The sequence below is a fragment of the Nanorana parkeri genome, unplaced genomic scaffold (assembly GCF_000935625.1).
Source record: "Nanorana parkeri isolate BGI_ZX_2015 unplaced genomic scaffold, ASM93562v1 scaffold69, whole genome shotgun sequence".
In the NCBI taxonomy this organism is placed as follows: domain Eukaryota; kingdom Metazoa; phylum Chordata; class Amphibia; order Anura; family Dicroglossidae; genus Nanorana; species Nanorana parkeri.
Genome location: NW_017306337.1, coordinates 1,350,383 through 1,376,552, shown reverse-complemented (window position 1 = coordinate 1,376,552; position 26,170 = coordinate 1,350,383). Strand labels below are relative to the sequence as shown.

The 26,170-nt window shown below is 39.0% G+C and overlaps 1 protein-coding gene across 2 annotated transcripts in view; it reads left to right on the top strand.

Moving 5' to 3' along the window:
- CLCN2 (chloride voltage-gated channel 2) overlaps positions 1–26,170 on the top strand; it is a 147,117-nt gene that overhangs the window by 78,675 nt on the left and 42,272 nt on the right. For both annotated transcript variants that reach the window (XM_018576552.1, XM_018576553.1), the window contains exons 6-15: positions 37–114; positions 2,795–2,873; positions 5,075–5,200; positions 8,236–8,320; positions 9,128–9,229; positions 15,647–15,731; positions 15,828–15,983; positions 17,252–17,321; positions 23,815–23,925; positions 24,008–24,221. In XM_018576552.1, the coding sequence (XP_018432054.1) occupies positions 37–114; positions 2,795–2,873; positions 5,075–5,200; positions 8,236–8,320; positions 9,128–9,229; positions 15,647–15,731; positions 15,828–15,983; positions 17,252–17,321; positions 23,815–23,925; positions 24,008–24,221 (1,106 nt within the window). The remainder of the gene's footprint in view (positions 1–36; positions 115–2,794; positions 2,874–5,074; positions 5,201–8,235; positions 8,321–9,127; positions 9,230–15,646; positions 15,732–15,827; positions 15,984–17,251; positions 17,322–23,814; positions 23,926–24,007; positions 24,222–26,170) is intronic.

Below are 26,170 nucleotides of genomic sequence, written 5' to 3'. Positions count from 1 at the left end.
AATCTGAGCTGACACTTCTCTCTCTCGTCTCCTCAGGGCCCATTTGTGCATGTTGCCAGTATGTGTGCTGCTCTGCTCAGCAAGTTCATGTCGCTGTTTGGTGGAATATATGAAGTGAGTACAGAAGGTGATGTCCCCTGGATATTTGTTACACTTCCCACAAATCAAGGCAGATAAGCCATTTAAATGCAAATAATTAAGCAAACTTAGCTTGTGCGATTCATATACTCTTTATGTTCATTTTTCTTTTCATCTTTTAATTTGCTGAAATTCATAGATGATACAATAACAGTCATAGTAAACACAGTTATAAAGGTGTGCAATATCGTCAAGTACCATCCATATAAAACAAACATGTTAAAACATACATTAATACAGGTATTGAACAAATGAGGTATAAAACCATATCAAAATGTCAGCAGGAGCTTCTGAGGAAATTTTTCAAGTGCCCCTGATCAGAAGAGACATTTAAAACTTGAGGGTTATGACTAGGGAAGGGGGTGGGGAGGCAGGTGGGCTGGCAAAAGTCCTAGAGGACAGTGAGAAACCAATGGGTAGGAGGAAGCCATCGTCCCTGAAAGGGGTAGAAATAGAGGAAAGGGTAGAAGAGGTGGCCCAGTCAAGCTGGAACCCAGAAAACGATATCATCCTCTTTTACGGGGTAGACGGTTTGCGACTCCTTTGCCAGTTTGTTATAACCTGTAAATATTGATCAGTTGTCTTGAAAAACTGCCAGAGGCTCCAGGTGGATTTGAACTTTTCTTAACTGGTTTTCAAAGAAGCTGTAAGGTCTTCTATAAACATAATTTATCTTGGTGAACCACATTTGGGTAGTGGGAAGCCCTGCCTGCAATAATCAGGTGTATAGTAAGGGAAGATTTATACTTGGAGATCAGTCATCTCAAAAAGACACAATGCTAAGTTATGCCTTAAGTCCACTATGGTCAGCTGGGAAACTACTGCATGTACCATGAGTTCATAATTTCAAGTCAGTCAAGAAGATGTGGGTCATTATCCCACGATCTGAACTGCATCTCCAGCACAACGGTGGGATTGCATTGTTCATCCTGTGTAGTAGCCATGTGACTTTATACCACCTCGATAGAATTTTGTACGTTATTTTCTGAAACCTGTTTGCAATTGAGAATTTATGCACTTGAAATGGAATACTATCTTGTTGACGGGCCTCCAATGTATCCAGGACGGATGGGCTATAGTCCATTGAGGAGAGACCAACAACTTCTAGTTGGTGGATATGTCATGACAAGAGGGTGTCTTCCCCCTTCACATATCTTCAAATACCATAAATGGTCTATCTACATCTAGAAATGTCTAAGCTGATAGGAGCTCCAAAGGTCAAGAAGGAAGTTCCACCACAGATTGAAGATCCAAATGGCAGAGCCAGTGGTTACCAGACTTAAAGTCCAGCAACCTCAATTTGTTCAGCTGAAGTATGTTGCAAAATGTTTGTACTCTGTTTCTCACTGTTTGGGGTGCTTCCAGTAGTACAGAGTGCTCCTTGTTTACAGCAAGGAACATAAAGAATTCACTTTCTATTGAAGAACAAATCTTAACTCATGCTGCATTATTTCATTTCTAGGGTCTGTGTGTGTAGATTTGGAAAGTCAGAATCTTATCATATCAATACATTAAAGGGGTACCGTCGGCTTTATTTTAAACTAGGCTTTATAAACCTCAATACTTACCAAGTCTTCTATGTACAGTGGACTTTCCATGGACTATCCCAAGTTCTTTTAAACTAGAATATTTACTTTTTTTATATTAAAAATTGTGTATCGGGAACCGCTATACTGTTTTAATTTTTTTTATTATTTCAAGGAAATATATAGTGCTTTGTATGTTTGTTTTTTGTTTTGGTTTTTTTCATCTTAAGTTAAAAAAAAATCATTTTAAGCCAGGTAAATGTATATTTATAAAGAAAGTAAGCAGGTAAATTGCCAGTGGCAGCATCTTCACCAGCGGACTTAGTGCTATGCTGTGAATAGCCTATGTTGTGAATCAACCCGAGTAGAAGTGATATCAAATTACAGTCCCAACAAGTTCATGAGCTAGGAGGCACTCCCTTCCTGTCCACTCCTAGATCATTTTGACATATGTTTTTTAGTTAGATAGCAGCAGTCAGGATTTAAACAGACAGCTTTCAAAAACTTTACAAACTCCTATTCTGCATACTTTCTCCAGGTCCGGGACTTACAAGATAGGGAAGCAAGAATCAGTAGCATACAGCATTGACAGCTTACATATTCATATCCTCACTGAGTCCCTTTATATTATTGGTCTAGTTTGTCATGTATTTTACTCCATACGGTGCCTGATTGTACATACTGAGTAATCGAACTCATACATATTGAGTAATAATATCTCACAAATGTCCTTCCCTGCCAGTGTCCCTCTTGACTTGATATAGGGAACTTGAGTATGCCTCTTCTCACAAGGCTCCAGAACAACATATTTAAAGAGGCACTGGGAATATTCAATGTTTGTCTTTGCTCTGTTGTTAAATAAGCCTATCGTGCCTAAATGTGTACCTGCTCATAATATGGGAGTGCAATTGAATGTCCATTGATTTTTAATTTGGTGTTTTTGCACAGCTATTTATTATAGACACCATGCAGTGTTGTAGGTAGTATATGGTATGATATAACCAGCCCATATTTCGTTTGGCTCTATGTAGCTCAAGCTGTTGCAGTATTCTGTTTGGCAGAGGTATGTCTTATTCTGTGCACTAGGCTGCATATTTATGGCACTCATATTAATGTTTCTTACTCATTAGAACGAGTCTCGTAACATTGAGATGTTGGCGGCAGCCTGTGCTGTTGGAGTTGGATGCTGCTTTGCTGCTCCTATTGGAGGTAAGAGTGCTGTGTGGGAAGTAGGGACAAGAGGAATATTAAGCTGTATAAAGGATTCTTGAAGTATTTGAGTGGTGGGTGTGTATAAAGTGTAAGATGGATGATCAGGAGGCTGTGTGGGAGGGTTGCTTGAAATACATGTGTGGGAGCTATCAGAGTTATGTAATCATCAGTCTAACACACCAATATATCAGGATTATGCTGTTCATTCACTCATTTTGCAGTTTAGGCTATTCGTTTCTAAGCATCGGATTCTTAATAATTGCAGAGCTCATAACTAAATGTAATAAGGGGCCTAATTTTTATAGTGCTCAAATTAGAAAATGTAACCGCTGCATTCATCACATGTGTGTATTTTTTAATAATTTATAAGAGGACATCTAGTTTCCGTAGCAAATCTCTCACATGACCTAGGTTCTAGCATGTGAGTAAGTGGGGCTTCTTTATAAAATGGACAGATTGTGCACAGCTAAACAAACATAACAGTTTTTTCTTTTTTTTTCTTTTTGATGCAGGAGAGCCGGGCAGGGCCCTCCTTACCATCTTGTCTTGAATTGTATTGTGATTGTTATGTCTTCCTTCTATTGTAAAGCACTGTGCAAACTGTTGGCACTATATAAATCCTGTATAATAATAATGTCTTGGGAATGGAAATACTGACTTTAGCCATATATACATTTTTATCCCTATACAATAGCAAATCTTATTATAACTAGTAATGCCCACACTAAGCAGTGTCCATCACAATGTTCTCAGTTAAGCATAATACTTCATGCATGACCGTCTGAGCTCTCTATGAAAGCTGCCTACTTCTAGGTCAGGTAGTCTCGCATACAGATTATTAACAATATTAACAACTTTTTTCCTCTAATAGATGACCGGCTTTTAGACTGTGAGAGTCTATTTGTAAAGCTGATTTATTAGTAAATGGAGATTAGTTGATATTATGACGCTGGAATGTGCTTATTTTCTGTGAACAGAGCTTCCTTTCTAGCAATGCTAGTTGTATTGTTCATGTTGCCACCAGTGAGATACTGCAAGTGAACTGTTCTCTGGAAGTTGTCAAGATTAAATTTTTTTGGTTCTTCTTGACCCACAGACATCAAGAGTAGTGCGCACTGTACCTGTATTTTGTTTATGCTACGGAAGTGCTCTGAAAATAAGGTTTTGAGTTTAAAAAGTACAGCAACCAGTCCTCTAGAAGCACATTGAAATACAATGTGCATAGTTAAATTCAAAGATAATTTTGCTTAAATCTGAAAATATCTTTATGAGCTGAAGAAATCAGGAAACCCACATAATTCATTTATTTATTTATTACAGGTATAGTGCTGACAATTTGCGCAACGCTTTACATTCACATAATTCCTTCCCTCAAGGAGCTTGCAATCTAAGGTCCTTATCTCGCATGCATACATACATACAGGGATGTTTTTGACAGGAGCCAATTACCCTACCAGCCTGTGTTAATGAGGCTATTTAAATAGAAGCTCCATTTTTGTTGTGTGAAAAACAATCCCATTTACATCAGCTACATATGCTGGTAAATAATTTTAGCAAACACTCTTGCAGATCCATACATAGTTCTGTTCTGTGGATATTGAGATAAACCCTTGCACTCGCTGACATCTTTTACAGCCTGCCTCTAATATTATCTCACAATCGGTTCCAGCATTGTAATAACAAATGTTGTGTGGCATGCCTTTTGGATGAGCTGTATTCTTTAGAATTATCTCTCCAAGGATGAAACTCTGTTCTGTGAAGCAGCCAGTTACCAGTGGACGTAATAAGAATATAAATACTAGTGTTAAGTGATTATAAATATGAAGGCTTTTTAATACAACATTTGTAATTGTTTGCTTAATGAAAATGTTCTGCTTTGCATGTTTGATTCTTCAGCTTGAGAGTCAGGGATAAGAGGTGACAGTTGCTGCCCTGAGATTAAAAAATAAATAAAATCTATCTATCTATCTATCTATCTATCTATCCAGCTATCTATCTATCCAGCTATCTATCTATCCAGCTATCTATCTATCCAGCTATCTATCTATCCAGCTATGTATCTATCCAGCTATCTATCTATCCAGCTATCTATCCATCTCTAATATATATATCCAATATATATACATATCTATATATCTTACTGTAGATTATGGTAGTATTGTTAAGGCTAAACCTTTTTCTTCTTTTTACATATGTAGGAGTCCTGTTTAGCATTGAGGTCACCTCAACATTTTTTGCTGTGAGAAATTACTGGCGTGGTTTCTTTGCTGCCACCTTCAGTGCTTTCATATTCCGAGTCTTAGCTGTATGGAACAAGGATGAGGGTAAGTACAGACACCATTTTTGTCATGTTGTTTATAGTATACAGCTTACATGCTAACTTGAGAATTGGGGTACACCTCTCAGTTTTCAAAATATGATAAACTGTCCATTTTAGTATATATACATAGTATGTGGCCACTTTAAGGTGCTTGCACATACTTTCCAGTATCTTTAGGAGCTTTTTGAAAGGTCTAAAGCATGTGGAATGCTAATATGCTAATTTCCACACTCCCTAATACTTCCAGATCAGGTTCCCACAATTTCCTACTAGCCCGTGAGGCCTGGTGATGAGCAAATAGGAAGTTTTGGAGGGCAGGGAATGGATAGTTAATCTATTGACTTGACTAGAAATTGTTGGAATTGGCATATTTCAGAATTCCCAGGACGCTTCTGAAAACCTAGAAAGATGCTTGTATTGTATTCACATTGAGACATATATGTTTAGATGGCTGACTAGTTTACATAAAATTTTAGACAACATTTACAGTTGGTAAATGGACAGTTTATTGTCATAGGCAGAAATGGCATTGGGACAATGAACTCAGGGCTGTGGAAAAAAAAAAAACTACTTGTGCAAGGACAGTCTACTTGTCCCTCATGACTATCTACTTTAAAATTATTGTAAAATTATTTTACAGTGCTCCTGTCTCACTGATCACACAGAGGAGATTGGAGAACGGACATTCTCTGGTCTGCTCCCCGCTCTCCATCCTGAATTCATTGTCGTGGTACAGGGGGCCCCGAAACCACAGATGTGAGGGGGGGACGGCGAGGAGGACAAGCTTGCTGCCAGAAGCCCAGGTCACTTGTACAGAACGATCAGCGGCTCACCAGCCCGGTGCCGGTGGCTTGGGGCAAACTAAAAAAACTGTCAGTTGCTTGGTGCACACTAAAAAATGTCATTAGCAACTAAATTTTTTTAGTTGCTAAAGAAGTTCTTTGTTTACATCTTTCTGCAGTTGGCAGCAGAATGTAAACAATGGGGAGCAAAAGCCAACCTGCTATTGGCTTTTTCAAATAGCAATAGCAGGCTGGCTATTGCACCCGCCCAATGAGCAGAGGAGTGGACCTGAGAGAGAACTTTCCACTCCTATGCTCAGTGGGAATTGATCACTGACCATAATAAAATGCACAGGGCTTGAAACATTTGATGGTGTCTCACCAGTCAGTCAAAAATTTCACTAGTCAGCATGACCGGACTATAGCCTTGCAATTTATGTTAAAAATTTTTGGGGACAGATAGAGCTTTCTTTTGGAGGTATATAATCACCACTGGGGGGTGGGTTATTCCCCCCCCCCCTATATAATGAAAAAGTACCATAAATGTAAAAAATAACCAAAGTTTCCCTACGTTATCTTATAAAACATTTATTCTTACCCATATTTTTAGTAAAACATAAAATTCGCGGTCATGGCTGGTAAATAGACACCAAACATGTCAAGCCTTAAAACTGCGTGCGCCCACAAAATCGCAAAAAACACCCATAGGCGACGATTAAAGCGCTTTTACTGCTCATCAGTTTAGTGTTATCAGTGATTAATGGCTCTCACTCCGTCGTTTGCGGCGATATTTAACATGTGCGGCACAATAGGCGCAATCGTTGTTTTCGCACGTAGGCGCCCCCGACTCATATCTGCGTATGTATGTGGGGGGCGGGGACTTAAAAAAATGTTTTCTTTTTTAATATGTTTTTTTTAATGATTCTTTAATTTTAGTATTACTTTTTTTTTTACACACAGCTTTATTGCTATTACATGGGGGCCTAAGAAGCCCCCTATGTAATAGCCAATTTACATGACAGGTCCTCTTTATGGAGACATCAGGGGCCTCCAAGACCCCCAGAGAAGCTGATGAAGCAGAGATCGGCTTCATCAGCTTCTGTAGCTGGAAAGTGACAGTGAATGCAGGAAGTAATGTAATTGCTCGTCACAGACGAGCGGACGAGTGGGTTTTTCAAGCCCTGAAAATGCAGCTTATTTAAAGTGGAGCTCCTGACAAAACCATTTTTTGTTTGGATTGAGTGGGCAAAAATGAGTATCTCTTTCAGGTTTTACTGCTGTTTGCCTCCCTTCTTGTATAAGTAACAGTGATCACTGTGTCATCTAGTGAAAAGAAATCTCCCTGTTGGGGACGCAGAGAACAAAAAACATTTTTTTAATTACAGCAGCAGTGCATGATATGGGAAATGTATGTTAGGATTATTTAACATCCTAGAATGGATTAAAGGAGACTTGTGACCAGGGGAGACGGGAATACTGTACATTGCCCTGGATATTTACTGTGAGATAATGCGAATCACTTGTGCTGTAAATGATAAATATTTTACACTAAATTGAAAAGTTTTGCCTAGATGAACATGTAAAGTGAATGTGTACTTAGCAGGACAAAGCAAGCAGTTCACTTTAATGCTCACCCCTTGATGCTGTGTATACTTCCCTTTCTGTGGCTGCTTTCACAGAAGTCAAGTGACCTACCCTGTACTTCTAGGGAGGGGTAGCATGTGACACAGGCATCAAGGTCGATCAGTGTCATGCAGCAGGGAATACATAGGTTTTTACATGCCGTTCCGCTCATTTGTATATTTAGGGTGTTATTTGATGATATGATGCATCTGATCTGTTGGTGGCTAATAATCACAATGAGAAAAACAGTGGCTGCAAGGTTCAAGTAAAAAAAAAAAATGTTCTCATCACCAATGCCATAAACAATAAAACCACTAGAAATGATGATCTTAGTTGTTAAATACTATGACAGCAGCTTGCTTATCAGATAAGACAGTGCTGGAATTATGCCTTGTACCCTGGGTGATCATCTGTACTAATAGTTCCTCCTTCGAGCAAACATTGCCCTAATAAAAACCATCTCATAGAGTTGCTTAGTGACAGTTGGTGACATTGGCTGTAATGTTATTAATCGCCATAGGCAGAAGAATAAGTGTGGCCAGCAATGCTGCTAAGACATCTTATACTTGTCAGTTGACCATGTTCCCTGTTCTATGATTTCTTTTATCCGCCCTGGCCTCTGCTTCTATTTCAGAGACCATCACTGCTTTATTTAAAACCCGCTTTCGTCTGGACTTTCCCTTTGACCTGCAGGAACTTCCAGCTTTTGCTGTGATTGGGTAAGTGTTGCTGCTTGTGGTATTTAGCCTCAGGTGTGAAAGAGTCAATTTGGTCTAATGTGGTTCATAACAATTAAATATATTCTTGCTGATTCTGATATACTTTTGAAGGTGAAAGGACTGGTTACTGGTTGACAGCACAAATGTTTTTGAACTTTCCCACGAGGTTCAAAGGCTTGCAGACTTGCACTAATGTGTCTTAGGCCCTTTAAGCGGCTTGCGTTACTTGGTTACTAGTTCACTGTGTAACTCTAGTTATCTGTTATGTGATCCCAGCCACAAATTTTAAGTAGGAGTGAAAACATGTTTATTGTTCTAATGTAAAATGAAGCCCACTCTGTCTGCTGGACAGCTATATAAACAAGAGTTTGTTGTATGACCCTTTAACCATTTTCTGAGCATTCCACACTCCCTACACCTACAGTGACAGGAATTCTGCTGAATGTCTGTTTGGCACTAATGGACTTGATATTTTATTTATATTTGTCCAGTTCATTTGAACCGAAAGGGGCAAAAACGATCAACTGCAGACAGCAAATCTGATTTCAATAGAAGAAAAGTTAATTCAGTGGCCTTTTTATACACCATCTTAACAATCTATGTAAAATCAAATCAAAGGGTGTTAAAGTCTAAATACTATATCATTTTCTGTCTTCTGTGTGGATAGATAGAAGTTTTAAGTTACAGTTTCACTAAACAGTGAAACATAATCTACTATCTTCTGTGAGATGGCTCAAAAGGAAATGTTGGCCAATTCTTTATGAACATAGCTAGTCAGTGCCCCTTATACTTTTGTCTGTTCCTCAGGATTGCCAGTGGATTTGGTGGTGCACTGTTTGTTTACCTGAATCGGAAAATTGTAGAATTCATGAGGAAGCAGAAAACCATTAACAAGTTTCTTATGAAAAAGTGAGTCTCTTTAAAATTCTTCTCATAGGTACTGTGCACAATGTAATTTTAAAGTTTATGTGAGCAGCTGAACCATGCACAGGGAATGGCTGGTATGATTTTCTTACTGTAAGCAAGAATGAAATAAGCTAATTTGTTTCCTCCCTATGATTTAATTGATTTTCTTCAAATCCTTCATAACGGTCCTACAGCACAACTCGTGTCTGTTATAATCTCTGCTTGATTTATTCCGGTTACTGATGATACATTAAGATTACAACTGGGTGTAGAGAAGGGAACTAAACATTCCTGAACACGGGATCATTCCTAAGGTTATGTGAGAGGAGAATCTCTGCTCAGGGTGTGCTAATACAAACATAGGGGAGGTGAGGTTTGCACCTCCCCAAGTATACTCTCAGGTCTGCTGACCTTTTACAGTGCTGCGGTCTGCAAAACACCCAGGGTCTAAAAAAAAAGTGGGGGAAGAGCAAAAACAGCCCTTTCATGGTGCAATTGCTTGCCTGGCCCACTGAAGATGGATTAATATTACCAACAAAATACATCACAGTGAGGATTGTTGATCACAAAGTTTTCTGGAACTTAGATTTAGTTCACTAAGCTGTGAGTTGTTTTAATGCATTACTTTATAACATGATCATTTCCCATCACCAAATACAATTCATAAAGGTGTTTTTTTTTTGCATGAAACAGTCTCACTAAAATCTACCTGTTTCTAAGACCATGTTTAACAGTTTTATATCTGCGATCTTAGTTTTACAAACCTGTGTTGAAAGATTTTAAAGTGCAGTATTTTTTAAAAGTGATCACAGCACAGTTGCTTCGTCCCAGTTATTCTTAGCAAATAAGCAGAGCCTGGAAACTTGTGTAAAGGAACTGAGAGTTCCACCTGCTGCCATCATAGAATAATTCAAAATATTCATATGAAATATTTAATATTTTCCTACCTGAAAGAGATCCAAAGAGAAAGGATATTTTTTTTTTTACCATAATTAATAGCAAAAGAAAATATTAACAAAACCAATATATTTTGCCTTTAGCAATGATACATGCGATAGTGTTTCCAAACTGAATTTAACATATTAATAATATAACCTGCAAATATTAAGTCCAGCTTGTCCATGCAATAAAGCTTTAAAGGGAATGTATAGTTGTGTTGTACATATCTTCTTGCTTTGTTTATTACCCTCAGTACTAAAAAAAATACATATATGTATAGATTTTGTTAGGCCATATACATATAAATATGTAATATTGCATACTTATTTTGTACAATCTAGGGATGCACCGATACCGTTTTTTTGGTATCGAGTACCGATATTTTTTTTTTCTGGTACTCGCTGATACCGAGTAGCGTTACTGGTGCCATGTGCCACGATTATCTGGAAGCTGGGCAGCGGATCATGATTCGCCACCCGGCTTCCTGATTGCCTGGGAAGTCGGTGTTCTATTGAAATAACACCGGCTTCACTTTCTGTGGCCGCCTGCATGAGGTGCCATCCAGCTTCCTGATTGGTCAGATAGTCAGGCTACATAGCAATAAGTGAAGCTGGCTTCCTAGCCTATCAGGAAGCCAAGCAGCACATCATGACATGCCTCCCGGCTTCCTGATTGGCTAGGAAGCCGGCTTCACTTGTTGCTAGGCAACTTGGCTTCCTGATTGGGCCTTGAGCGGAGCTTGGGATAACCAGGAGCGGAGGTGGAAGGCGGGAGCGTGGCTGTAGAGCCGGACAAATGCTTGTATGTAACAGCCAGTGCCTACTGTTTACATGCACACTGGGATTCTGCTTTCACGCATAGGAAAAAATTCACGTACATGTACGTCCACCTGCTGGGAAGAGGTTGCTGTCCGCCCCTGTATTTACAATGTGCAGACGGCAAGTAGTTAAACGCCTTTATAAGGTCATCAGTTTAGAGCTAACTTTCACTAATGGCCCTATTGTTATTGCTCCCATTGTGGCGTGTGCAGCGATACCTAGCATATGGTCGCCGTTTTTGTGAGTAGGCATACCCAACATGTGTTTATGTTGGTGCATACATGCATGTGTGAGTGGGGGGCTTTGAAAATTGTTGGGGGGGCTTGTGTTTTTTTTGTTTTTATTTTTCTTTCATTTTTTTTTTTTTTTACATTACTTTTTGATAGCCCCTGTGTGATAGCATAAGAGATATGACAGGTCCTCTTTAAGGAGACATCATCTATTAAACCCCTAATGTCATCTCTGGACCCCACTAAAGCTGATCAAGGACAGCTCTGATCACAGAAGTGATGATATTCTCATCGCTTCCAGTGTCATGCAGGAAGGAAGATCCATATAGGGATGTTCGGTGGTCTCCTTCTGTTCCACCCGCTGACAGTCTCCATGCCTGTCCCGGATCCACAAGAGGGGCAGCAGAGCCCAGGGTGCATGGGGGAAGGCAGCACTTTTGGGGGTGTGGAAGTGATCAGGTGACTGCAAATCACTTCTATCCAAAAGCTGACAATCAGCTTGTAAGATTTAAACACACTCCTGCCTTGGAGTGTGCTTAAACATCCTTGCTACCAGCCACCGTTTAACCTCTTAGTTTCTGCACTGTCCCTAGTTGGGCTATGAATAGTGAGCTGTGACACAACAAAATGTGTCAGACACTCAAGAGGGCACCACAAACTTTTAGCCTTAGTACCGGACGGTCTGGTGACTGTGTGGGGTCAATCTGATCTATGCTTTTTATCCTCTAAAACTCCTACTTTAAGTGCTTCACAGAATCAAGTCAGAGGGGACTCTTCATTGCACCGAACTGGCCCAGGAGGTGGTACTCCGACCTCATCAGATTCTTGGTGGATTCTTTGCATGTTCTTCCAGGTCGCCTGGATTGAGTGTTCTATGGACCAGTTTGCCACTCTGATTCACAGTCGCTGGCATTTGATGGCCAGACTGTTAAAACAAAGGTCTTAAGAGATTGGGGCTAACTGATTTAGTTATCCCTATGTTTCTGAAAGCTTGTAAGGTCTGCCATCACACTTGGAAAGTGTATTTTTCTGGGGTGCGAGAAAAGGAATTTCCATCCCGGGAAGTACTCAGTGTGACATATCCTGGATCAACATTTGGCCTTATGTACAGTTAAGGGCCAATGCTTGGCTGTAGCTGTTTTCTGCTTGCTTCCCATTCCTTAGTAAAAGCTTTCTTTCTGGGTATCGCGCACATAGTTTCTCCTGTGCATCAACCTTTGACCCCATGGGACCTCTACATGGTGCTGCCAATTCTTCAGGAACTGCCATTTGAACAAGAGATTTTTCCTTTGTCTTCCCTTACTCACAGGCACTTTTGTTGCCATCACCTCTGCAAGGTGTTTTTCTGAGGTGGCAGCCTTGTCTTTCAAAGAACCCTTTTAAAGTTGCTAAACAAAAACAAGGCTATCTTGAGGCCTAAAGCCTCTTTTCTCCCCAAGTTACTTACTTTCAACTTAACCAGGACATTGTTCCCTCATTCTAATCTACTATCTCCAAATTGATTAGACAGCTCATCACATATGCCTATGGGCTTAGAGACAGGGTTCCACCTTTTCAAGTCAGGGTGAACCCACTAGATCACTTAGTGCCTCATTGTCTTTTCAACATCAGTCATCTGCTTCTCAGATTTGACAGATTTGCAAGTTTATCACCTGGTCCTCTTTTCAATCATTTGTCAAGTTTTGCCAGGTAGATGTTCAGTGCTTATCTGATGCCAGCTTTGACCATAAGGTTCTTCAGGCAGTTTTCTCTCCTGTGACTTCACCTAGTCCTAGCATTGACCTGTTATGGGCCTGTTGGCATTTTGTCTGCCATGTTGCCCACTCCTCATTTGGATATGATGCACTCCTACTATTGCTTTTCCATGAACATGGAGCATAATGGGAGTGGGAGGGGTTATAGTTGGCTGGCACGACTGTGTTTGCCAGTGTCCAAGCTCCTGTAAGCAGCATTATAACCCAATTGTCTAAGATTTCACCTGTCTGGTATCCCTTAATAAACTCCAAGAAACAGATTTAATAGTAATTTAAAACATTTTGGATTGTAAAAAAAAGGGTAATAATGGTTCTAAAAAAACTGCATGCTGTATTCTATATTAAACTGACCCAAAAAGTACCATTTATAGTGTGTGTGTATATAAAAAAGAAAATATTATACAAGAGCCGATTTCCCATATTTCCATTCTGCTTTTCCATATTGCATGTGGGCTGTGTTTTGTACTGTACAGTGTAAAACCAGCTCTTCTAAGATATATCGCTTGAGCGATTGTCATGTGAAGGGCAGTGTACATAGTTCCTCAATAGAATGGTGCATGGTCATAAATGGGATTTTGGTTTCACCTTTGGTAAAAAATAATACATATTTATCAGAGAACTCACAGTGTGCATCTGTGCCATCAATTTCCCTGCCGGATTAAATTTGTTACTCCAGCTGTGAGGTAGAACTGCATAACATTTACATCACAGTCAGGGTTTAATACAGTATGTAAGTCAGACAATTATTCTTCCAAGCCCTAAAGAGCGTCTTCACATTATGTGCTATTCATGCTGTTCCAGCTCCCTTTTTTCTATAATCATCTATTTATGAATTTATTTTTAATATTTGTACATATTTTCCTGACTCAATGCGTAGCTCTAGTAATTAATAGGTCCCCAAAATATACTAGATGGAGATGCACTATGTTGCCAAAAGTATTGGGACGCCTGCCTTTACACGCACATGAACTTTAATGGCATCCCAGTTATAGTCCGTAGGGTTCAATGTTGAGTTGGCCCACCCTTTGCAGCTATAACAGCTTCAACTCTTCTGGGAAGGCTGTCCACAAGATTTAGGAGTTTGTCTATGGGAATGTTTGACCATTTTTCCAGAAGCGCATTTGTGAGGTCAGGTACTGATGTTGGACAAGAAGGCCTGGGTTGCGGTGTCTGCTCTAATTCATCCCAAAGGGGTTCTATCTGATTGAGGTCAGGACTCTGTGCAGGCCAGTCAAGTTCCTCCACCCCAAACTCACTCATCCATGTCTTTATGGACCTTGCTGTGTGCACTGGTGCGCAGTCATGTTGGAACAGAAAGGGGCCAACCCCAAACTGTTCCCACAAAGTTGAGAGCATGACATTGTCCAAAATGTCTTGGTATGCCTACTCCTGAAAAACCACCTCACACTATAATTCCCCCTTCACCAAACTTTACACTTGGCACAATGCAGTCAGGCAAGTACCGTTCTCCTAGCAACCGGCAAACCCAGACACTTCCATCGGATTGCCAGACAACTTCTCTAGAGTCCAGTGGCGGTGTGCTTTAAACCACTGCATCCGACGCTTTGCATTGGACTTGGTAATATAAGGCTTGGATGCAGCTGCTCGGCCATGGAAAACCATTCCATGAAGCTCTCTACGCACTGTTGTTGTGCCAATCTAAAGGCTGCATGAAGTTTGGAGGTCTGTAGCTTTTGACTCTGCAGACTTCTGTGCGCTTCAGCATGCGCTGACCCTGCTCTGTCATTTTACGTGGCCTACCACTTTGTGTCAAGTTGCTGTTGTTCCCAGTTGCTTCCACTTTGTTATAATACCACTAACAGTTGACTGTGGAAAATATTTAGTAGCAAGGAAATTTCACGGATGGACTTCTGTCAACCTATCACGGTACCACGCTTGAATTCACTGAGCTCCTGAGGGCAACCCATTCTTTCACAAATGTTTGTAGAAGCAGTCTGCATACCTAGGTGATTGATTTTATACACCTGTGGCCATGGAGGTGATTGGAACACCTGATTTGGAGGGGTGTCCCAATACTTTTGACAATAAAGTGAATATTGTGTGCTTTAGGTAGGTTTCAACGCAGTGGAGGTGGAACTGTGTTAATCCTATAGCAATTTTTCTTCCACTAGAGTTTTTGTGAGGTTTATAGTGGACCTTTACCAATATCTTTAAAATTACAAAAAACACACCTTTAGAAATGTTTATTAATGGCAATCTACAAACACATACTTTATGTATCTATCAATACCAGACCTGGAAGAAAACAGGAAGAAGATGTCAGCAGATGGGGCAAAAAGGGGCAGTGTGGACCTTGCATTGCTGGAGGAGGGCACACTTCAAGGTTATACTGTTATGTGTAAGTATGTATGCTGTGCATACTTACACAATATGGCCAAACCTTGCAGTGACTTTAGGTTTGCTTTAACATAATTGGGTAGTATATGATAGGTTTCAGCAAGTTGAATTATTTTCTGTAATTTTTCCATATAACAATTGGAGCTAGATGTGATCGGTAAAAAAAGTGAAAGCAGTATTCAGGAATAAAGTCTGCCTCCACCCAGCATGGATAGCAGACATGCGTTTAACAAAGCTGCCCTTCCCTTTTAAACCTGTGACTTTTTAAAACAACTGATTAGTTATTTTGTTATAACTGTTAGATTTATTTTTATCTCACAGGCGCTTGTTGTTTCCTGCTGTGGTCACCCTGCTCATATCCACTCTGACATTCCCTCCTGGATTTGGACAGTTCATGGCTGGTCAGGTAAGATTCCAATTGGCAGAAGGAAACAGAGTTAAGTGATTTATAAGCAAATCTGAAATGTTTAAAAGACCAAGTATGATCTGTATTCCCTTACAGCTGACCCAGAAAGAAACCCTGGTAACACTGTTTGATAATTGCACATGGGCTCAACAAGGTGTATCAGAGGACTTTATGTACAAAGGAGCCTCCAGTGCCTGGAAAAACCCGAAAACAAATGTGTTTGTTAGCCTGGTGGTCTTCATCCTAATGAAGGTAAGATAAGCCTGATGAACCAATTTTTTTTTTACTTTACTGTTAGGGGCTTTGGTGACATAAAATAGAATAAGAGATTGAGGACACAGAGTCCTAAATCTCTAATTCTGCAGCCCTTGTTATGAATGAACGGGAAGCCTCTATACTGTGTGCTCCTGTCCATTCATAAACTGAGGAGATAGTATCAGTTATCGGTAGCAGTTATGTCCACAATCCTGAATGAACAGAAAGTGATGAGCACTTCCTGTTCATTCATAACTGGGGATACAGTAAGCTTACTCAGTTATTTGCAAACACTCAGTGATCACTGCTGATTGCTGAATGCATGTGGTCCGCTCTCCATCCTGACTGCTCCGCCTGTCACAGGAGGCTGAGCTTTCCTCCCACTCCACCCCGCTCTACCTCCTGACAGCTTCTCTCCTCCCCACTGGGTGCTGACAGCTGGATCAGCTCTGTATCCGCCCCAATCCTGGATTTAGAGGGGACACAGACTGAAGCTTGCAGCCGGCGCCAGGTGGGGAGGAGAGAAGCTGGACATGCACCGCATTTTGGGCAGTTTTAGTATGATCACCTTTTTTTCCCATGGTACCATCATCGGCTGCAATTTCGGTGCATCCCCAATATAAATAATAAACATATAAACATTTTTTAATATATATATATATATAATTTTTTTAATGTAATATAGTTAATATCTTAATGCCTTCCTTGCTCCTTTTATTTTAGTATGACATTATTTTACTTCACATTATTTATCTATGAGTAATGTGATGTATGTGCAGTGGCTTTAAAAAAATAGAGGTTGGCAATAGAAGCAGGAGATCACTAATTAGCAAACACAGTCTCTTATAACATGGTAGTCAAGTTTGCACATAATCCATCAATGCCAAAATGTAACCAAGTGGGAATAATTTATATTTGAACATCCGCTGTGTTTTTTTACATCATTTTTCTTTCATTCACTTCTGGTGGATTTTCCTGAACGAGATGCTAGATTAGTCACAAGACTCATAGTTAATGCCTTCACTTTACTCAGTCACATCCTCTAAAGGGTGCTGTAACCTCTCCTGTTCCTTTTAGAAGACATTTATATTCAATATAAATAAAATGTATATGCCCACCATTGAATTTAAAATGTGTAATTATTACAAAAGCCATAATGCACTTCAGAATTTCAATCTTTGATGCTGAATTTTTATTTTTATTCACACTAGGGTTTAATATTCAAACATGACTTACATTTCTAATGTATTTGTAACATTCTTTAGTTTTGGATGTCTGCTCTGGCTACTACAATCCCAGTGCCATGTGGAGCATTCATGCCAGTCTTTGTGATTGGTGAGTTATTCCAGAATTCTTTCGTTTTCCTCATCGTTTCATCTCGTAAATAGGTCAATAGGAGAAATTTATTTTCATAAATGTTGAATTCAATGTGAAATATGACATGTAATTGGGAGATGATGTGATTTCCCCCTCTAAAATAAAAAAAATACAGGAGTTAACCCATAAAATCTATTACAAGCTTGGGAAGTTCAAAATGAGCATATGATGAAAAACAGCATAAGCTGGTATTTTCAGCATAGAGCGCACTTTTGTTTAACATTCTTTATTTTAGGAGTTGCAGCAAATTATATTGGTATGCACATAGAGAAGTGGACAAATTTGTTGGTGCTGAAATTAAAAGCAATTGTCTCACGTTTACCTTCCTGCCTTTGCCATGTCATAGAGTAAAGCAAATAAAGTATGAAAAGATATCGGTTATTGCTTAAGATATTCTAAAAATTGTCTGGATAGATTTGTTGGTACTCCTAGAAAAGGTTATACTTAATTGGATCATAGTGATATTTCAAACAATTTTTTGGCAATGAGCATCACATATGTCTTCAATATTCAACTCAGCCTATTTATTGGACAAAAGTAGTCACTCTGACTGTTTGGTATGATTGTGTACACCACACTAAACTTGGACCAGAGAAAGCAAAGGACAGAGTAGTCTGAGGAGATCAGAAAGAAAATTATAGACCAGCCTATCAAAGGTAAAGGCTATAGGACTATCTCCATGCTGCTTGATGTTTTATGCCTAAAGATGTAAATATTATTAAGAAGTTTAAGGTCCATGGTTGTGTAGCCAACCTCCCTGGACGTGGCCGCAAGAGGAAAATGGACCCCAGATTGTACAAAGGATAGAGTGAATAGTGGAGAAAACGCCAATTTCCAAAGAGATGCAAGCTGAAGGTCAAGGTACATCTATGTTTGATCGCACCATCCGTCACTTTTTGAGCAAAGGAAGACTCCACTGTTTGGAAGAAAAACAAAAAAGCGAGTCTGAAATCTGCTAAAATGCAAGTTAACAAGCGACAATGCTGCTGGGGGAATGTCTGCTGAGACGACACTGGAGCTTTTTGTCACGTCACGTCACGTCACATCAGCTTGTATGTTTAACAGACAAAAGAAATTTAGTTTTCAAAGAAAACAACGGTTATGTTTTGGGGTTGATTCGCTGCATTTGGCATGGGTTGCCTTCAATCTGTGCAGGGCACATAAAACCTGTAGACTATCAAGGACTTCTGGAACATAACTACCCAATGTCAGAAAACTGCCTGCCACAAGTCCAATAGGATAATGACCCAAAACACAGCTAAAAGCATTCAAGAATGACTAGGAACAAAACATTTGAACTATTGCTGAAGTGGCCTTCTAGGAGTCCTGATCTGAATCCTATCAAACATCTATGGAAACATGCAGTCTCGAGACACCTGAAGAAATTTGCTCAAGTAGAATGGACCAAACTACCTGTTGGCAGGTACAGAAGTCTTGTTGAAAGGTACAGGAATTGCTTGTCACTAAAGTTTGTGCAACAAAAAAATTAGGTTAAGGGTTCTATCATTTTTGTCCATGGCAATTTGCTTTTTTTTTAAATATTCTGTTGATTTAAAAAGCAGTCTAATTGATTGATTTTTATTCAGTATGAAATAAACAATGATGGATGGCAATTATTTTGATCTGCTTGTCATTTCAGAGAAAATTGTTGTATTTTCTCTTTTCACCAAATGGTACCAACAAATTTGTCCACAACTGTATGTCTGTGAAAAACATATAATTAGTATTTTCTAACATTAACTGAATAAGAGTGACTTATACCATAATATATACATAGAATATTATTGCCATTGTATAGGCGTTTGCTTACTACCAGAGAACTTGAAATACTACATCCAGTGTTTTGTAAAGCAGTAATCTGGTTGATGTAGGCCACACAGTTCAGAGAACATCAAGCATTATTTCATTATTTTGAACTGTTCAAGGGGTAGTGAGTTGAGATGAACATACGTTGAGCTTGAAGAGGACATTTAAATGAACACATTTTAAAATTAATCTCCCAGTTGGATAGTGAAAAGCCACATATCACCTTAATTGACTAATAATTGGGGGCAGTGCCAAGCTTGGCTTTATGACAAATCAAGACCTAACTGTAATGTATGCTGCCTACATCTTTGAATCTATTGATCGTTGTCTCTGTAGGCATCCGCAGCTTATGTATTCACTCTTCATATGCTCACTTTGAATTGCCCTGATTTTTGACCGGTTTATTTTAAAACGTTTTTAATTATATATGCCAATTAAGCTTCTGTTTGACTTTCATCGTACGTTTACATTAGTTGCATATTACTCCCAAATATTGAATGCATTATATTACATACAAAATTAATCTACATACTTTATATGCAGAATGAATCGGCATGATATAAATAAAAGAGGTAGATATTCAATATTCATGGCATGTGTATATTTGACTAATTAATTATGAAGGACCCTTTCTCCAGAGTCCATAGATTGCAAAAACATTTTGGATATTTTAATGCATAGCCATAATAACAGTTGTTGGGTGTGTGCAAACCTATCCTGTCAGGACAGGAAGTGATGGAAAACCTATCCAAACAAAAACATAAAACTGATTTGAAGTAGTGTGCCAAAGGGTCAGATGTTCTAACAATGGTTTCTTGCTGTCTGTGCCTTCCTATCACCGCGACCACTGTACCCCCTATTTCTTGTGCAGACATCACAAGGACAGGGAATGAGGGAAATTCTTCCCAATATGTCCTTTGAAAACAATTGGCTGGGGGCTTTTAAAAAAACAAATTACAATGCAGCTTAAATTATGAGGTGCTTTCTGGAACAGAAATATGGGTGTGGCCATTTTTGATTGGGTCTGACTTCCCCATGCTTGTTTCATTTGTTAACGTGTTGTGAGATCTGATGTGTCATATAGCTTTTTCAGGTCAGTGAGTGTAACAAAGTTTGTGTGCATAACCGTTCAGAATTGTGGGTGCAATGATTTAAACAACTCACTTTACTCAGTAGTAAAATATTTTTTTTTAAATGTACTTGGCATGGAAACAGTGTATAAGAATTACAGATGATAAACTAGATAAATACAGCATTACCAATCCAGGGAGCCGCTCGACTTCTGAAAAGGTGAGAAAGCGCTAAAAACAACGGTCTTTAAACAGGTCTCTAGGCACATTCCCCAGGATGTCTGATGCACTGACTCCAGCCTCAGTCCATTCCTTGTGAAAGTCCCCAACACTTTTGAATGGCCTTTTCCTGACAATCCTCTCCAGGCTGCGGTCATCCCTGCTGCTTGTGCACCTTTTTCTTCCACACTTTTCCTTTCCACATAACTTTCTATTAATGTGCTTTGATACAGCACTTTGGGAACATCCAACTTCTTTTGCAATTACCTTTTGAGGCTTTCCCTCCTTATGGAGGGTGTCAATTATGGTTTTCTACACAACTGTCAGGTCAGCAGTGTTTCCCATGATTGTGATTCCTACTGAACCAGACTGAGAGACCATTTAAAGGCTCAGGAACCCTTTGCAGGTGTTATGGCTTAATTAGCTAATTAGAGTGGGACACTTTGAGCCTAGAATATATTGCACCTTTTCACAATATTCTAATTTTCTGAGATTGTGGATTTGGGGTTTTCATGAGCTGTAAGCCATAATTATCACAATTATAACAAATCACGGCTTGAATTATCTTGCTTTGCATGTAATGAGTCTATCTCATATATTAGTTTCACCTTTTAAGTTGCATTAGTGAAATAAATGAACTTTTGCACGATGTTCTAATTATTCGAATTTCACCTGTATATTTCTTTCTTATTGAGGGACTTGTGTCCTGTTAGAATCCAGTTTCAACCAGTTTGACCATATGAGGGGTTTTCGACAGGACCATATTTCATGAAAGTTCATAACTAACAGTGTGTGTGTACAAAAAAGAAGTTTAGAAGTTATATATACACACATATTCACCATACAGGTAGAAGTTAATATCAATAAAACTACTACTAAGTGCCTTGTAAATAATAACCACTAAAAAAAATACTATTATTATTACAGATAGTCATCAGTTTCAGAAGTAAGGATAATTATGATGGTAACCCGATCCTTGAAAAAAAAAAATTTAATCATGTCCCGCCCAGCTTCCCGATTAGCCGGGAAGCCGTCTTCATGCTCCCTCATCACCAGTTGACGAGGAAGCATGGAGCCGGCTTTCTGGCCAGTCAGGAAGCCAGGGGGCAGGTAATGATTCGCCTCCCGGCTTCCTGATTGGCCAGCTTCCTGACCATTTAGGAAGCTGGGCGGTGATTCCCTGATTGACCTGGAAGCCAGCTCCATGCTCCCTCGTCAAAAGTGACAAAGGAGCATGGAGCCGGCTTCCTGGCCAATCGGGAAGCCAGGGGACGAGTCATTACCCGCCCCCCGGCTTCCTGATTGGCCGGGAAGCCCGCTCCATGCTCCCTGGTAATGAGTGAGCACGGAGCCGCCTGGCTAGCTATTACTAGAAGTTCTGGTATCGGGATAGGCATTGACAGCATTACTCGTACTCGCCCAGATACTTAGTATCAGATACTCTGTACTAGTATCGGTATCGTGCATCCCTACTGAGAACACTAAAAAGGTTGCTTTGGTTAATGTTTTGTTACATCTGTATAGTACATTTGCTTTCTGGCTAAAATCTTAGAATATCACATATTTGCATTATTCTCTTATAAGCCAAAAACTCCTTTTTCCAATTTTCATTGCCGTGATAGCTTGACTGACAATTACCTGGTCATGCAAAACTGTACCCAACCTTTTTTATATAATTTTTTTAAGACCAAGATAAATTTATTTTGGCAATATTTAGAGGAAAGTCCAGGCTCTGGGGGGATGTTTCTTTAAAAAAATGTCTGATTGTGAGAGGAGGTGATGGGGATTAGAATGGAAGTGAATTTTAATACAGCAGCATTACTATATAACCAAGTAACAATTCATTTGGTTACATAAGTGGAGCCATAGTATGACACCTGTTGCTTAAAAAAACATACAAAGTTTACAGAGTGCAGACCTCTAGACTTGTCGTTTTAAGGACCACAAGGAAGTCTAGATGTCTGCACTTTGGCAGATGGTTTTATTGGTCAAAAGGAATGTTTGTGTGGGGGAAAGCTGTCCTTTGAAATTCGCAGGATGCATTGAAGCCTTGCAAATTAGACTGGCACCAATAGCTGCCTGCATTTCATCTAATTCGCTTTTTTAGGGAAATGGTAGAAAGACACCAGAACTTTTGTTTTATCCTCCTTAAAATCCTGGCTAATTAACGGAAAATTATTTTCAGATGGTAGTACATATCTAATTAGCTGTTATAAGTTATCCAAATTTACCCTCTCCTTAGTCCTAAAATGAATGTAGGCACATTGTTCAACCATGCCACAAGGATTATAATATGGTTTCTGCTGTATTTTGGATACATTATCCTTTTTTAATAAAATGACTCCTGTTTAACTGCATCAACATTACTCAGTCGCACATGAGAAGTCCTATGAGAATGTGACATTGACTCATTGATTGTCTTACTGTAAATAACAGTACGTTTATGTGATGAGGCTAATCTGTTTAGCAGTGCATATCTTTTTGATGTGCTGTACAGTATCAGCTTCAGGGCAGGTGTACAGGGCCAATTAGGAGGCCATATGATTGGTATTCATAGTTTTGCAGAGTGCAAATTATCTAAATAAAACACAAGGGGTACAGTAGGTACTTGCCCACTCTTTCTGCATAAATAACCTTAAAGGAGAATTATGGGTAGAGTGAAATACGCTAAGCCCCATACTTAGAGCCGACGTGTGGCACTGCAGCTTTTACATGTTGGCTCTATTAATTCATAACTGAGCGATTACAAACCACTGATTGCTCTTTTTACAATCTTCCCCCTGCAAAGAGTGGTCACTGTCGGTCCTCAACTGGCTAGAGAGGCAGAACCAGCTGTCAATCAAGCAGCAGGTGGATCCCCAATTCTTGTTGATTTTTCCCGACTCACCGCTATATGCTTAGTTTTGGGTCACAGGAGGACATTTACTAAAGAGAACTACAGCCAAAAAAGGTTTGGCTCTAATTCTCTTTTGAAGCATTTATTCAGAATGTAAAAGTAAAGGGATAAAGGTTAGGAACAGCATATCAAATACACTTTCCATGATGCATTGTTGGTCAAATTGTAATGCTTTCCTTTTCAAATTTCTGGTTTTATGTATTTTAAAGAAGTGATTATATCAATGTCTTGTGTATGCTACCTTTAAAGTCAGAACAGTTGCTTTATTTATGGATACACGAATGTGGTACCCTTCCGTCCCAATGTATCCTTTAAAGCTGACAACTGACTGGTTACTGCAAAAAAAGTCATTTATTGTATTATGGTCTATATTTTATCCATGGCCCTTTCATTTGAAAACTATATACATACATAGTTTTTAAAATATAATTGCTTTGTTGTATCCATCTGCTTACTGCAGGTGCTGCATTTGGCAGGTTGGTTGGCGAGAGCATGGCTGCTTGGTTCCCAGATGGTATTCACAGCGATGGAAGTACATATCGGATTGTACCTGGTGGTTACGCAGTTGTTGGTGGGTGCTTTTTTTTCTACTTGTCATTACTCATTTCTATATTTTGCAGCTATCTACATGATTGTTTGTTTTTATCCACTAGGTGCTGCAGCACTGTCTGGAGCAGTCACACATACCGTGTCTACAGCAGTCATTGTCTTTGAGCTGACTGGACAGATTTCCCACATCTTACCAGTGATGATAGCAGTCATTCTCGCAAATGCCGTAGCACAGAGTCTTCAGCCATCACTTTATGACAGCATTATCCGCATCAAAAAATTACCTTATCTTCCAGAACTGGGTTTTGGTCACCAAGAGTAAGTATCTCCTTTTGATATATTAATATTGAACTGTTGCCTATTGCCTTTCTATATGAGAAGGCAGTGCATAACCTAGAGTTAAAATGTTGACTGATTGAGCTGCTGTTGCCAATTACAATTTCATTCCTAAAGGAGATCTTTATTTCAAATAATATCATGATCCATTTGGTAATAGTATTCCTGAGTCCAAACAAATCCTTATCCAATTTTAAGCCCTGAAAAGGAAAGGGATGTTGACCCAGAAATGTGTTTGCTGTTTTTTGTTTGATGGAATTGTGAACAATTTAACACCGTTTTGGTTTTGAATCCTTTATTTCTAAAGATTGAGTTGCTTCTGGGTACCCAACAAGGGAGGCCTGTTTTGTTTGGAGCTGCCTTGCCAGTGAGCATATTTGCAAACATTTCTGCATCTGGAAGATTTTAATGAACACAGAAACCCCAGCACCTCTTGAATGTGTTCCTTTGGAGTCTGCATTGCATAAGGCATTCCAAGGTTTAGTGTAGACATATTTTATTTGACTTCCTGAAATCTTCTATTAGACTCCAAATTTGGCTGAGTGTCCTTCAGTTCAGTAGCATTTTATTTATTCCTAATTTATGTTTGTTTGTTTTTTCATCTGTATCATCTATAAAATATAATAGACACTGCTTTCCAAAGATACTTACAGGTCTGTGACTAATGAAATATTACATACAAAGGAAAGTCAATCCCAGAAAGTGGAAATGTGCAATCTTGGCTTGGCCTAGGCAAGCTTGTACTCCGCAGTAGGAAAAATGATGATTTCCTAACGTGTTATTTTAATCTTTTGTGAAAAACTCTTTTATATAATCAGAATTTTTTTTTTATTTGTGCAAGACTGATTGATTATTGGGTGATTTCTCCTGCCTCCAATGTTTAGGTAACATACTTGATTTCAAAGACTCTAGTCTAAATCTGGTTTTCTTTTAAAATATTCATTAGGGGTTTGTTGACTGACATTACACACTTTTCATGGCTTTGCATTTTCAAAATAGAAATGTATAACCTCTACAACTGCAAACATTAAACTCAAAGCAAACCTGTACTTTACCAGTGAAACCATCACTTGCACGCCATTTAGCTGCTCTCCAATTCTGTATTTTGACATTTCAGAATGTGACTCTTTTTATTGAGACTATAGAATACTTTGATTCAAAGGTTTAAAAGGTGTCACTGTTGAAAAAGTAAATGCCGAACAATATGGGAAGAAAATGGCTCCGTCCTACAAATGTTCAAAAGTCACCTTGAATATTAGTACACAATCCTGTACAAAAAAAAAATGAGAACACTTCTCCAGCTCTCAGCTGACCGCATCCTGGTTACCTTACTTTTCCACCTAAAAATTATGCATCCCTGCAAACAGGATTTTGCACACATTATGCATTAAGAATTCAATGTATTATAATAACAAAGGCATATACTAGTTTTGTTTGGTAGGAATGCAGTGCTTTGTATTACCAGTGGGAGGAGATATTTAGCACATTCTTTTATCTTTTGAAAGATAACATGATTTATCTCTTTTTGTTTAGCAAACAAGTACACATTTTTTATTAATAAAATGGCTCAGGGTTTACGTGCATGAAATCTACATTTTCAAGGTTTGGCTCACTCTGGAATTTAGAAACCTGTTTTACACAGGCTCTACTTTGTATTTATTACTATAATAATTATTGTGTAGTAATAATTTTATATTTGGAGTATGGTTTTTCTCTTTTTCTGTGTCCCCTGTTATCAATGAACAGGAATCCTCTATGAGTCTTCCTGTTCATTGATAACATGCATTGTTTGTTCACTATAACTACAATTATGAATGAATGGGGGTGATTTAGATCACCCCCATTCATTCATAATTGAGGATATAGTTAACATACCATATTCTCAATTATGTACACACACTCAGCGATCACTGATCCCTGGGGGTGTGTCC